Consider the following 14,710-nt stretch of genomic DNA (forward strand, 5'->3'; position numbering starts at 1 on the left):
AGGAAGTGTTTAGAATGTAAAAATAAAACCTCCTTACTGTATCTATTAGTTGATGGGAAGCTACCACTAAGATTGGAAATTTACCGCCAAAATACTGACTTTCAGAAGCTCTACTTAGGGAGACTAGATGCCGTTTCCTTCATTCTGTAGTTGAAGTACAGGGAAGATGGAGACTAGCTCCTTCTCACATTTTTCCTCTTTCCTGTAAGTTCTTGCAGTCCCTCCATACCCCCTTTTGATAAGGTAATTTTGTAGCAAATATGCACACATAAAGCAACACAAATGTATTGACTCAGTAGTTAGGAGGATTTTTCTGGTTGTTTTGGAGCCCTTGCATTCTGAATGTATTGTCAGTCTTTCCAAGTTTTAATGGAACACCAACTTGGCAGAGGAGCACTTCAGAATCCCTCCAGGACAAACCCAAATACTCGTTTCCATCCAAGGGAGAAAATGTGAACAAAACATTTTATCAAGATAGTTCTGTATCTCATTACACAGATTTTGAAATGTTTCTGTTTATACTGTTTCTTGTCAGGAAATGTTTGTTTTCCATGTATATTTGGGTTTTGTTTTTTGTTTTTTTTTTTGGTTAGAAAGAGAATGTGAGCTGGAGAGAGGGGCAAAGGGAGAGAATCCTAAGCAGGCTCCATGCTCAGCACGGAGCCTGACGTGGGGCTTGATCCCACAACCCTGAGATCATGACCTGAGCTGAAATCAAGAGTCTTATGTTCAACCCACTGAGCCACCCAGGCACCCACCCCCTAGTATATTTGAATATCAGGAGAAATAGTTGGGAGAGAAGTATTTGTTTAACCAGAATGGAGAGTTTTCCAGAAAATCCTTCTTGCTTAGCAACTTACATCCTAAGATTCTGCTGTTGGTGGCAAGCAATAAATATAAGGCCAGGAATACAATTCCAGATTTAGTTTGGGATATGGGTATTGAAAATTTTGTGCTAAAACCAAATGGTCAGCATTTTTTTCTTCTTTCCAGAATTACTAGTTTTCCATGATCAGTAGACTATAAAATATTTTTTGGTAAGTGAGTGTGCCTTTTCTTTATTTTGTTCTATAAAGTAAGACTTTTAGATACATTCTAAAAACCAAGGACCACTTTGATCTGGAATATTTTGTACCTGATATACTAGAAAATAAATTCTAAACTTACAAGTTTGGGGTCTTGTTTTGTTACTACTTTAACAAGGATGGACAAAGTTGTGCTTCACAATCTCTTGCCATCCATTTAGGCTGCAGTAGCATTTTTAAAAATGTGGATATGAAGGCCATCAATTGTGTTTTATTTTTGTTAGTAAAGATGATCTGTGGAAAAGAAGAACAATTTATTTTCAGAGTATATAAATTATTGGAATAATTTAATTTAAACATTGAAAAAGTTGGAATGAATTTGTAAATTAGAGTAGCAGTTTATTTTCATTTTCCTTGCTCATTACAATAGATCTGACATTTTATCTGATTTGCCTCAGAACTACTTTACAATAATATCACCACAAAATGTCATATATCTGGACTTTAGTTTCTGATGTGCCAAAAATATTGTATTAGAGCCCCTGATTTTACATCCTCTCCCACTTCTGTATTCCATGGGCTTAAGACAGATGCTTTCATTGTATTATGAACGTTTTTCATCTACTGGTCAAGTAATCCTTACTCTTCTTAGAAATGTTTTTTTATAAAGCTCAGCAGTTCTGTTATAGTTAACTTATTAGTTGGTAAGTGTTGCATTTCTTTTCTGGGTAATTGAAGATGTGATCATTTGCAGAATGAACAGATCATGTAGATTCTCAAAATATTTAAGAATTATCAGAAAAATGTTGATCTCGTTCACACATCAGAGGCAGGCTGGTTCAGGGCATTGGCTGCTAAGTGAATTGCGTGGCTGTGCCCCTCCAGTTCAGGCACGTCAACTCGCATATCTAGTTTCTTTCTCTTCAAGGGCCCTCAGTGCTTCCTTTTCCATAGATCTGCCTTAAGCAAGAGTCAGTTATTAAATAACAATTATTTAAACAACCCAGATTTCGATTATTTTCAGGATTCTGTAGTTAGACTTATAATGTTTGAAACTGCTAAACATTTTTTGAATACTGAGCCATCTTACCAATTCAGGCTCATTGGAGGGGAAGGGAAGACAGTTTGGTAGAGCTGTTTTCATAAATGTATGAAGTGATTTAAACTAGAGGTGCCATCTGTGTACCTGTGCTATATAAAAAGTTCTTAAAGTGTATATGCAAGATAATCTCTGGATAAACTCATTGTTTCACCTCTGAAGATCTTGAATTCCAGATTTGTAGGCATGGAAGTAATAAGGTTTTACAGTGTCAGAATTTAGTGCAGTCTTCTTTGAATTTGAAATTGTAGAATTAAAAGTTAATGTTTAAAGATGCTCATCTGATACATTATATGGTTTGAAGAACTTTCTGTGCTTATGACTGGTTATTTCTTCCTAAAATGTGTGTAGATAAACTAGTTTTCTGTATTTGATAAATAAGATTAAAATGACTTTTTTCTCCCTGTGGAATATAATTTAGTCCCTATAGCTGTTTATCGGTCTTTGGGTTATTATACCAGGAGTAGGGCTTTTTCTGCAATAATTGAGAGAGAATGTTTAATGTAGTTTAACATTTTAGTTTCTTACAAGACACAGAACATTCAGTGATACTTCAGCCCACTGGGAATCTCTTATTTAAAAACGTGGGTCTAGAGATTGTGCTAATATTTTAAATGTGTTGTGTATTCTCTGGAAAACAAAACTCTGGCAGCAGCTGGCTGATACACATTAGATGTGGTTTATCTCTTACTGGTTATATGACTGGAAGGGGACATCATTCAGCCAGGGACAGAGGGACCTTAGAATAGGGAGGGATTTGTTTGAAGGGGTCTGCAATGAGAGAGTAGAAAGGGGATGTGTCTATGATTTGTGTGGGCCCTTCACCACTCTGCATGACCTTCTCATTTCGCGGTGGCTGGAAACATGAAGCCAAGACGCTGCAGTTTAAATGTTGAGTTCCTGGTTTGATAGAACCCTGAGTATTGACCTTCAGTGTAGCTGACAAAGTTATAAAAATCAAGGCATTTGTGATAAGAGCTTTTAGTGTGATTTGCTGTTATATATTTAGTCTTTGTATACATTCCAGTACCTAATTGATTTAATAAATACGTGTTCCAGCGTTTCAAGGAACAAACATAGTTGTGTTTTGCTGGGGATGAAAGGCTCTGTTAGCGTTAGTGGAAATAGATTTTTAAGTTGTTCTGGTTAACACTTGTATATATTACTTCTGAATGTCGGTAGCTGATGTCTTCCTTTTGTCTGAGTGAAAACTCTCCTCTGAAAAAAAATAAAAATAAAAATAAAAAAAAAAAAGAAAACTCTCCTCTGGACCGACTGTCTGAGAAATTAGTGTGTGGGAGTTGGAGTATATCATTCTTTGTGGCTTTAACAATGAAGGCATTCTTAGAGAGTGTGAAAGTGAATTTAAGGTCCATGGATTTTTTTTTTCCTTTTTAATGTGTCTTTTGAGGACATCTCATCACTTTTGTATTTCTTAAAGTCTTCCTTAAGCTAAATAACCTACATCTTAATTCTTTTCTCTGAATTTCTTGACTGTCGTAAAACATATGATGGACTAAAATTGCTTTCAGCTTTGTTTTTAATTATTATTGAAGAACTGACACATAATATTGTATTAGTTTCAGGTGTACTCTTTCAGCTTGTTAAAGTCTTGTCGTGTGACTAGACTGTGTGGCTGGTGGCCCTGCGGAGGCTCTCCCGCATAGGCTGTGTGAATGAGTGCACGTTCTAAAGAGTCAGACTTGACGTAGGGGAGCTGTGGGGGTTACTATGTTGTGACTAAACAGTATGTGCTGTTCTTTTTTTATTAAAAGGGTTTTTTAATGTTTATTTTTGAAAGAGAGAGAGAGACATGATTGGGGAAGGGATAGAGAGAGAGGGAGACACAGAATCTGAAGCAGGCTCCAAGCTCTGAGCTGTCAGCACAGAGCCTGACGCAGGGCTCGAACTCACTATCTGTGAGATCATGACGTGAGTTGAAGTCAGGCGCTCAACCGACTGAGCCACCCAGGTGCCCCAATAGTATGTGTTTTTCTGATGCCTACTTATGTACGGTCACCTGTTTGCTTAGTTTGAGATTTCTGGCCTCAAATATCTTTTCTCGGGGAGGGTGAAAGATTGGGGATGAGGGGTTTGGATAGAAGTAATTTGATCAAAGTTAATAAAAAAGGCCTTCTCTTGTTTTTATTTTTGTTATGTGTGTCCAGGATTTAGAAGAATTCTGCTTTAAGTTTTGCATCAATCATTTGACAGAAGTTACACAGACTGCAGCATTTTGGCAAATGGATGGCCCTCTGCTAAAGGAATTCATTGCTAAAGCCAGTAAATGTGGAGCCTTTAAGAACTGAAGCCCCAGGCTGCTGGGTTTTGCGAGTGCTCTGGGGCCCGGGCCATGGTGCCTGCTTTGTGCTCTGTGGGTGATTAATTTTGCAGGTAAAAAACCCATCAGCTTGTTTGTTTTTCACATCTTGAGACACCATTCTCCGTGTAGGAATGTATGAAGGATGTTCAGCTTTTCCTGAACCCGCTCTAAACAACTCTTGTTTCCAGATATGTGCATTTTAAATGGGACCTTAATTTGGCTGGAACATTGTAAAGGGGTGAAAGTTTAGCTGGTCATTTTTTTGTTTCTATTTTGTTTTGTTTTGTTTTTGATTTGAGGAACTGCTGAACTTGGAAAGGAGAAGTTTGTGGTAATTCTCCTGGCTCACATATTAACAACCCTTTCGACCCCAGGAATTGGGATGTTTTGTGAATTGTGACGTAGACCTAGAGGCCCCACCTTGAATTAAAGATGCTGACTTTGGGGCTTGTTGAAATGCTGCATTAGTTGCTAGTTCACTAGCCGTACTGTGAAGGAGTAGTGAAGATAGTTTGAGGCTTTTGTTTGTGTTTGCACTACTGAGGACCTTTTTTAACTTCATGGTTTATCAAAACAATATTCAGTTTAATATGAGATAAACCTATTACGATGATTATGTAAAGATAAACTTGTAGGTTAGCCACGATTTCTCTTAAGACTTAAACCCATAAAGAGTAGTAATTTAGGACTACCTGTAAAAAGTTGATAATGAAAGAAATTTTGGGCAGAGGTCAGTATTTTATAAATTAGAATCTCCACTACTATCCAACAATGTTTTATTAAGATAAAGTCTAAGAACTGAAGTTTAAATTTGATCCCCCACTGTTTCCCCCATAAATGCTAATCATGAGAAGAAAGCAGTGGCATATTCAGTTTATTCTTGCCTTCCTAAAATATGGCTGCTAGAGCACCAAATCCATTACATCTGACTCAGAAGTTGTTCTTAAAACCAACTCTCTGGCAGGACTTCTTGGAATTTGTTTAATCTCTTTTATCTGTAGACCAAGTATCGCACATTTGCTTATTTGCAACTTCAGCTTTTGCTTTTTATTTCCTAATCTTTTGATTGTGTTAGGTATAATATTTAGCACAATTTAACTTTGAAAAGGATCAAAATTATGATTTCCCTGAAAAGATCCTTTTAAATAAAAAAGGATCCTTTTAAGTTCAGTTCTGTTTTTTGTTTTGTTTGTTTTTCTTTTCTTTTTTGGGCTGGTTATGAACATGACCTTTGGAGGAAGAGTGTTCAACTCTGAGTTTGATCACATATGTCTGTTGAGCTTGCTGTAAGAACAAAGCTTGGTTCTGCTTTCTGGCTCACGGACTCAATTTCATTTGTGGGCACTTCCTCAGTGAACTGTTTCCTGTTTGGAAGGTCTCTCATCTGAACTTGTAGCCCAAATACATTTTCAGAGCCAAATTAACAAGAGAGTGAAGATATGCCGCAGCTACTATTTTTAGCAGTGTTTCTAAGCATGTCTGGGGGTTTGGGTGGGAGTGAGGGCCCAAAGATAGGAACTTGTTGACAAGTGAGATAAGTTCAAACCCAGAAGGTCCTGGCTCCCTTTTCTTGACCATGTCACAAGTGATTGAAGCCCAATTATTAATTAGGATTAGTTCTGCAACATGATAGAATTTTCACTAGGTTGATAAATGCACATTAATTTAATTATTAGCTATGGTGGGTCACGTTCGTAACAATCACTGTTGTATAGGCTTATGATCCGGATGAAACAAGAACTGCGGTATGTTTACTGTTGCTCTTACTTGAAAAAAAAAAAACTTAAAGAAAAAAAGCACAAGTTAAAATAGTAGATCCATTTCCATAGATTGTTCATCCATTCAACAAATATTTACTGAGGTTCCTTATATAGGTAAAGAACCACTTCTCAGATCACTGAGTAGTTTGTATGAGTGTGTATGTAGTGAAGAAAATGGAAATAAGTTCTTCAGGAAAAGTACTTGAGTATCCCCCCCCCCCTTTTTTTAAAATACACTCTTATTTTTCTACTTGGTTTTATTGTTAATCATAGCAGGAAATGAAAACTGTTCTTTGAATTGTTTTTTTTCATCTGATATAATAATGAAAGCCAAAGTATTCGTATTTCTTAAGATAACCCTAAATGTACTCTTGAACTTCTTACTGGAACAATGTTTGATACTCTAGTATCTAGGCTGTATTTATGTAATGTTTAGAATGACATATTAATAAATAATCTGTCAACATATACGTGCAGAGTTGTTTTTCCCCCTCAAAAATCAGTAATGTGCAGCCTTAAAAAGGAAGGAAGTTCTAACACATGCTGCTACCTGGATGAACCCCAAGGACATTATGCTGAGTAAAATACGCCAGTCATAGAAGGACAAATACTGTGTGAGCCCACCCACACAAGGTAACTAAAGCAGTCAAATTCACAGGGACAGAAAGCAGAGTGCTAGTTGCCAGAGGTTGGAGGTGGGAGAGAGGACTTAAGAGTTAATGTTTAATGGATACAGTTTCAGTTTTTACAAGATAGAAAGAGTTCTGGAGATGGGTGGTGGTGACGACAGCCCACCAGCGTGAATGTATGCAATGCCACTGAACTGTACACTTAAACGTCATTAGCACGATAAATTTCATGTTATATATTTTTTGCCACAATTTGGAAAAAGTGGTACTGTGATTCTTAGCAGGTATCAGGCTGGAAACAGGTACCACAAGGGAACAGGTCAGCTGTTTCTCAGTTGTAGCCCCTATTCCCATAGAAAACTTTTCGTTTTATTCCTGCTGAAAGATAAGACAATTGAACTGTCATAGCAGAAAAATGCATCTGGATCCTGATACTTACAAATGAAGGGAAGGACATAGTCCCTATCCTTGAGGAACTTGTAAGTTATTAGGAGAGAGAACTTGAGGAATTCACATAAAAACATATTTATAAACTTTTCATAATAGGTGGCAAGAGAAAACTTGATAGCTTATTATGAGAAATAGATGCTCTGAAGATAATGTCATTCTCACTCATTCCAAAACAGCAGGTAAGTGGCACAAGCAAAGTCTTATAGGTGGTGGCTGATGAGCCTTCCAGAACCTACCATTAGCAAGTTTGGTTAGAATGGAGAATATAAGCCAGGGCCCATTAGGAGGAAACTTGGGCAAGGAGAGGGTGTGTGTGTGTGTGTGTACACATTTATTTCCATGGTACCAGACATTATGGCTTGTGCTTCACATATTTTCTTCTTTAGTGTCCCCGTTTCATGCATAAGGTAAGTAGATTTAGGCTCAGATAGATTAAGCAATTTGATTAAAGTTTTTCAGTAGTAAGTGACATAGCACAAGTACAGGTTTGTTTAAATAGTTAGCCTAATATTTGCCTACTTTGTGACTGTCAAGTACATGTTGCTCCGTTGTGCCAGGTTACCTCCCATGGTAGGAATGACAGATTAAATTTGAAGATAAAGTGGGGGACAAAGGTTTTCTCTTAAGTAAAGATTATGACATCAAAACTCAGATAAGCTTTGCTACGGGATGTAATATCAGTAGGAAGTTGAAGTTACCATTGTTACCCAGACCAGGAGAAATTTTCATTCGGTGCATCTGGGACAGAGTCTTGGCTTCTGTAGTTTGTTGGTTGGTTTGTTGTTTTTTGTTCTTTTATATTCAGAATTCTTATTTATTGTGGTAAAACATAAATTTACCATTTTAACCGTTTATTTATTTTAGAGCACAAGTGAGGATAGGGACAGAGGGAAAGAGAGATAATCTCAAGCATGCTTCATGTTCATCATGGAGCCAGATGTGGGCTTTGATCCCATGACCTAGGATCATGACCTGATCATGACTGAGCCACCCAGGTGCCCCCATTTTCAGTTTTTAAGTGTACAATTTAGTGGTTTTAAAAATTAAAGTATAGTTGGGGTGCCTGGGTGGCTCGGTTGAGCATCTGACTTTGGCTCAGGTCATGATCTCATGGTCCATGAGTTTGAGCCCTGCATCAGGTTCTGTGCTGACAGCTCAGAGCCTGGAGCCTGCTTCAGATTCTGTGTCTCTCTCTCTTTCTGCCCCTCCCCCACTCACACTCTGTCTCTCCCTCTCTCTCAAAAATGAATAAATGTTAAAAAAATTAAAAAATTGAAGTATCGAAATATATCAGGTTTTCAGCAGGTAATTTGATAATTATGTCCATTATGAAATGCTTACCATGATAAGTGTATTTACTATCTCTTATCACACAGTTAATACATTACTACTGACTATATTCCCTATGCTGTACTCCTCATCCCCATACTTAGTTATTTTATAACTGGAAGTCTATACCTCTTAATCCTTGTCACCTATTTTGCCTATCTCTGTTCCCCTCCTCTCTGGCAATCACTAGTTTGTTCTCTATATTTATGAATTTGTTTCTCTTCTTTTTAATTTATTTTTTAAATTTACATCCAAGTTAGCATATAGTGCAACACTGATTTCAGAAGTAGATTCCTTACTCATTTAGCCCTTTCCTCCTCCCACAACCCATCCAGCAATCTTGTTTATTCTCCATATTTAAGATTCTCTTATGTTTTGTCCTTCTCCCTGTGTTTATATTTTCTTCCCTTTCCTTATATTCATCTGTTTTGTATCTTAGAGTCCTCATATGAGTGAAATCATGGTATTTTTCTTTCTCTAATTTCACTTAGCATAATACCCTTTAGTTTCATCCATGTAGTTGCAAATGGCAAGATGTCATTCTTTTTAATTGCTGAGTAATACTCCATTGTATCTGTATACCACATCGTCTTTATCCATTTGGGCTCTTTCCGTACTTTGGCTGTTGTCAATAGTGTTACTATAAATGTGGGGGTGTGTGTGCCCCTTTGAAACAGCACACCTGCATCCCTTGGATAAATACCTAGTAGTGCAATTGCTGGGTCATAGAGTAGCTCTGTTTTTAACTTTCTGAGGAACCCCCGTACTGTTTTCCAGAGTGGCTGCACTAGCTTGCATTCCCACCAGCAGTGCAAAAGAGATCCTCTTTATCCACATCCTCGCCAACATCTGTTGTTGCCTGAGTTGTTAATGTTAGCCATTCTGATGGATGTGAGGTGGTATCTCATTGTGGTTTTGATTTCTACTTCCCTGATGATGAGTGACATTGAGCAGTTTTTCATGTGTTGGTTGCGCATCTGGATGTCATCCTTAGAGAAGGGTCTATTCAGGTCTTTTGCCCATTTCTTCACTGGATTATTTGGTTTTTGGATGTTGAGCTTGATAAGCTCTTTATAGATTTTGGATACTAACCTTTTATCTGATATGTCATTTGCAAATATCTTCTCCCATTCTGTCAGTTACCTTTTATTTTTGCTGATTGTTTACTTTGCTGTGCAGAAGCTTTTCATCTTGATGAGGTCCCAGTAGTTCAGTTTTGCTTTTGTTTCCCTTGCCTTGGGAGACATGAGTAAGAAATTGCTGCCACCGAGGTCAAAGAGGTTTCTTTGCCTGCTTTCTCCTCGAGGATTTTGATGGCTTCCTGTCTTACATTTAGGTCTTTCATCCATTTTGAGGGTTTTTTTTTGTGTATATTGTAAGAAAATGGTCCAGGTTCATTTTTCTGCATATTGCTGTCTAGTTTTCCCAGCACCACTTGCTGAAGAGACTGTTTTTATTCCACTGGATATTCTTTCCTGCTTTGTCAAAGGTAAGTTGGCCATACGTTTGTGGGTCTGTTGCTGGGTTCTCTATTCTGTTCCATTGATCTTAGTGTCTGTTTTTGTGCCAGTACCATACTATCTTGATTATAGCTTTGTAATACAGCTTGAAGTCCCTGTTTCTCTTTTCTGTTGTTTTATTTGTTTTGTTTTTTAGATTCCATATAGAAGTGCAATCATACTGTATTTGTCTTACTCTGAGTTATTTCACTTAGCATAATACCCTCTAGGTCCATCCATGTTGTTGCAGATGACAAGATTTTATTCTTTTTTATGGCTAATATTCCGTGTGTGTGTGTGTGTATTACATCTTTATCCATTTATTGATGGATACCTAGGTTGCCTCCATAGCATGGCCATTGTAAAGAATGCTGCAGTAAACATAGGGATGCATATCTTTTCAAATTAGTGTCTTAGCTTTCTTTGGGTAAATGCCCAGCAGTGGAATTACTGGATTATGTGGTACTTTTAATTTTAGTTGTTTGAGGAACCTCCATACTGTTTTCCATAGTGGCTGCACCAGTTTACATTTCTACCAACAGTGAATGAGGGTTCCTTCTTTTCCACATCCTTGCCAACACTTGTGATTTATCTATTTTGCAAAGCGTTCCTTTATTCACAAAATGGAGACAGAGACGGATGCAGTGGTATCAAGGAAAAGAGCATATCAAAATCTTTTCACTTTTATTAGAGGTTTTGACAATGAGAGCTTCATGAGATGTCACAAAGTTCTGTTTGCTATACAATAAACGTCTACTTCTGAGTAGGAGACATATGTCATAGCAACCATTTTAATGTGTAAGATAATTCTGAATTCTTACTATAAAAGTAATTTGTTTAAAATATGAAACATCTTTGCAATAAAACTGACAGTGTTGCTTAAGTAAGATTACAGAAATGTCTCCTGGAAAAAGTGGGAATATTTCCTTTCACCAGATAAACTCTGAACAGTTAAGGTGCCATAAATTAAAGCTAGAAAGGAACATCATGTTACTAGAGAAGAACAGCTTGCAACGTGGACTTCCTGCACATCAAACTGACAACCACTTAATGACAGTGACTTACAATACATAAGAAAAATGGAATATGTTCTTCAGAAGGGCATGGCATCACAAGATCATTTTCTTATAAACCTTTTATTGAAGTCCTGAATAGCTTCAGAGAACACCATCACAGGATAGGTAGAGGCAGTTTATAGGACATTAAAGGATGCGTTGATATTATGATACCCTCTGTAAACATAAACACACATGTAAACCTGTGATTCTCTTAATCAAACATTTGTTTACTATCACACTCAGCTACTAGCAGCTTTTGGATGCAGAAGTTGAACTTGTGCTAATCTGGACAAGCCAAGGTGGAGACTCTGATTTGAAGATTTAACAGACACCCCTGCCAGGGGCTGCTGCTGCTTCCAGGTCTCACTGGGGGGACCCTGTTAGGTGTTTTGCTTTCAGTTGAAGGACTGCATCTCTGTAATGGTTTCCTAGTGGCCTTGGAAGAAGGAGAAACCATTTTTGGTGAAGGCTGAGATTCTGATTTCCTGGCAGTTGGAGCAGAGACTTCTGCAGTCACTTCCAAAGTACTATGTTTGGATTTAGGTTTCTTCTTCTTTTCAACTGGGGATTTGACCTTCACTTTTTAATTTCTTTCACTCTCATGGTGGGGTCTTCATCATTACCTTCACACTCTCTTAAATCAGTCTTCCTCAGACTCTCCACCAGTTGCAAAGTCTGGTTGAGAGTCATTAGCACTGCCGCCATCACTGCCTTCCAAAGGACTCTTCCTCTGTCATCCCACAGATTTTGGTGGCTGCTCTTCTTTTCCCTTGAACAACAGGAAAATCATCTTCCTCAGTAATCTTACCCAAATCTAAATAACCAGCGGCTACACTGCGATTGGAGATATGGGGCTATATCTTACCCATTGTTTCGGTTGCCCTTCTGCCATGTTTTTCAATGCTTTTGTCTCCAGCTTCTTCCACATCGGTAGTGCCTGTTGGAGGTGCCTTCACTGAGAAAGCCAGTGCACCTTCTAGGTCTCGCTGGTAGAGTTGATCCTCTAAAGCCATCTGTTTTTGTTTAGGGTTTTATTTTCTTCTAGTGGGATACTGTCTTTCTGGATATTCTTCAGTGTAGGTTTCCTTGTTTCTAGTTTTAACTCTTTTGGTGGTTTCCTGGGTTTCTTATTTAAAGGTGTGGTTGTAGAAACAAAGTCATATGACTGGCAGAGTCCTCAAACTCTGAGTAATTGACTGGTTTCTTATGCCTCATAGGCTGCACCATGGCCTTCTTACAAGGCTGAAAATTTGTAGCTTGCAAGTTTCTTGTTGGCGGCAGCGGCCTCACCAATACTAATTTCCTGTCTTTTGGATACTACCTGTTCTGACAGGTGCAAGGTGACATCTCATTGTAGTTTTGGCTTGCTTTTTTCCTGATGATTGCTGTTGAGCAACTTTCCATGTGTCTGTTCTGTCATCTGTGGAAAAATGTCTGTTCATGTCTTCTGCCCATTTTTTCATCAGATTATTTGTCTTTTTGGTAATCTGTTGTATGACTTCTTTATATCTTTTGGATATTAATGGATATTATTAACCCCTTTATTAGATAGGTCATTTGCAAATGTCTTCTTCCATTCAGTTGATTGCCTTTTCATTTTGCTGGTGGTTTCCTTTGCAATGCAGAAGCCTCTTAGTTTGTTGTACCAGTGGTTTATTTTTTTAATTTTCCTTGCCTGAGGAGATACAACCAGAAAACTGTTGCTAATGTTGATGTCCAAGAGACTACTTGTCTGGGTTTTCTTCTAAGAGTTTTATGGTTCCTGGTTTCACATTTAGGTCTTTAATCCATTCTGAGTTTATTTTTATGTACAGTGTGAGAAAGAGGTCCAGTTTTATTCTTTTGCATGTAGCGTTTTCCCAACACCATTTATTGAAGAAATTATTTTTCGCCTTTTGTATATTTTTGCCTCCTTTGTTGTAGATTGATTGATCACATAAGCATGGGTTTATTTCTGGGCTCTCAGTTCTATTCCATTGACCTATGTGTATGTTTTTGTGCCAGTACCATACTGTTTTGATACCTGTATCTTTGTGGTATAGTTTGAAATCTGGGATTGTGCTACCTTCTGCTTTGTTCCTCCTTAAGATTGCTTTGGCTATTTGGGATCTTTTGTGGTTCCACACAGATTTTTAGGGCTGTTCATTCCAGTTCTGTGAAAAATACTATTGGTATTTTTATTGGGATTGCATTAAATCTATAGATTGCTTTGGGTAATGTGGATATTTTTTTAACAGTATTAATTCTTCCAGTCCATGAGCTTGGTGTATCTTGCCATTTATTTGTGTTGTCTTTGATTTCATCATCAGTGTTTTAACAGTTTAATGGGTCTTCAACCTCTTTGATTAAATTTATCTTAGGTATTTTATCCTTTATTATGCAATTGTAAATTCTGTCATTTTCTTAATTTCCTTTTCTGCTATTTTGTTACTAAGTGTCTAGAAATGCAACATATTTCTGTATATTGATTTTGCATCCCACAACTTACTGAATTTATTTATTCTAATATTTTTTTTGGTGGAGTCTAGGATTTTTTCTATATGGTGTCATGTCATTTGCAGATTGTGACTGTCTTAGTTTTTCCTCACCAATTTGAAAGTTTATTTTTATTTTTTATTTATTTTATTTTATTTTTTAAATTTATTTCTAGGAGAGAGAGAGAGAGACAGCGAGAGACAGTGTGAGCAGGGGAGGGTCAGAGAGAGAGGGAGTCACAGACTGAAACAGGCTCCAGGCTCTGAGCTGGCAGCACAGAGCCCGACGCGGGGCTCGAACCCACGAACCGTGAGATCATGACCTAAGCGAAAGTTGGACGCTTAACCGACTAAGCCACCCAGGCGCCCCTATTTTTATTTTTTAAAATCTTATATAGCAAGGACTTATAGTAATATGTTGAATAACAGTTATGAGAGTGGAGATCCTTGTCTTTTTCCTGATCTTAGAGGAAAAGCTTTTAGTTTTTCACCAAAATAGGGTGTTAGCTGGGGGTTTGCCATATATGACCTTTATTGTGTTCAAGTATCTTTCTTCTGTACCCAATTTGTTGAGTGTGTTTATCATGAATGGATGTTGAATTTTGTCAAATGCTTTTTCTTTGTCTATTGAAATGATCAAATGATTTTTGTGCTTCATTTTATTAATGTGTATCATATTGGTTGATTTGCATATATTGAGCCATCCTTGCATTCCCAGAATAAATCCATTGATTATGGTGAATGATCCTTTTAATGTATATTTTAGTTTGGTTTGCTCATATTTTGTTTGCATCTGTATTTATCAGAGATATCAGCCTATACTTGTGGCATTGTTGTCTGATTTTGGCATTAGGGTAATGTTGGCCTCATAAAATGAGTTTGGAAGCATTCCTTCATGTATTTTTTTATAGTTTGAAGATATATATCTCTTTTTTAAATGTTTGGTAGACTTTACCTGTGAATCAGTGTGGTCCTGAAATTTTGTTCAGGGAATTTTGTTTGGGAATTTGTTTACCAATTCAATTTCATTTTTAGTAATTGGCCTGTTTTGGTTTTCTATTTCT

The 14,710-nt window shown here is 37.3% G+C and overlaps 1 protein-coding gene and 1 pseudogene across 7 annotated transcripts in view; one reads left to right on the forward strand and one right to left on the reverse strand.

Annotated features, from left to right (window-relative positions):
• The window catches only part of RCBTB1 (RCC1 and BTB domain containing protein 1), a 52,554-nt gene extending 45,881 nt beyond the window's left edge, over positions 1 to 6,673 (forward strand). For all 7 annotated transcript variants that reach the window (XM_039252190.1, XM_039252186.1, XM_039252189.1 and 4 more), the window contains one exon: positions 4,293 to 6,673. In XM_039252190.1, the coding sequence (XP_039108121.1) occupies positions 4,293 to 4,433 (141 nt within the window). In that variant the 3' untranslated portion in view covers positions 4,434 to 6,673. The remainder of the gene's footprint in view (positions 1 to 4,292) is intronic.
• Positions 6,674 to 11,381: 4,708 nt separating this feature from the next.
• On the reverse strand, positions 11,382 to 12,399 carry LOC120245209 (annotated as a pseudogene).
• Positions 12,400 to 14,710: the final 2,311 nt, after the last annotated feature.

The sequence above is a fragment of the Hyaena hyaena genome, unplaced genomic scaffold (assembly GCF_003009895.1).
Source record: "Hyaena hyaena isolate Hyena2069 unplaced genomic scaffold, ASM300989v1 scaffold_410, whole genome shotgun sequence".
Classification (NCBI taxonomy): Eukaryota; Metazoa; Chordata; class Mammalia; order Carnivora; family Hyaenidae; genus Hyaena; species Hyaena hyaena.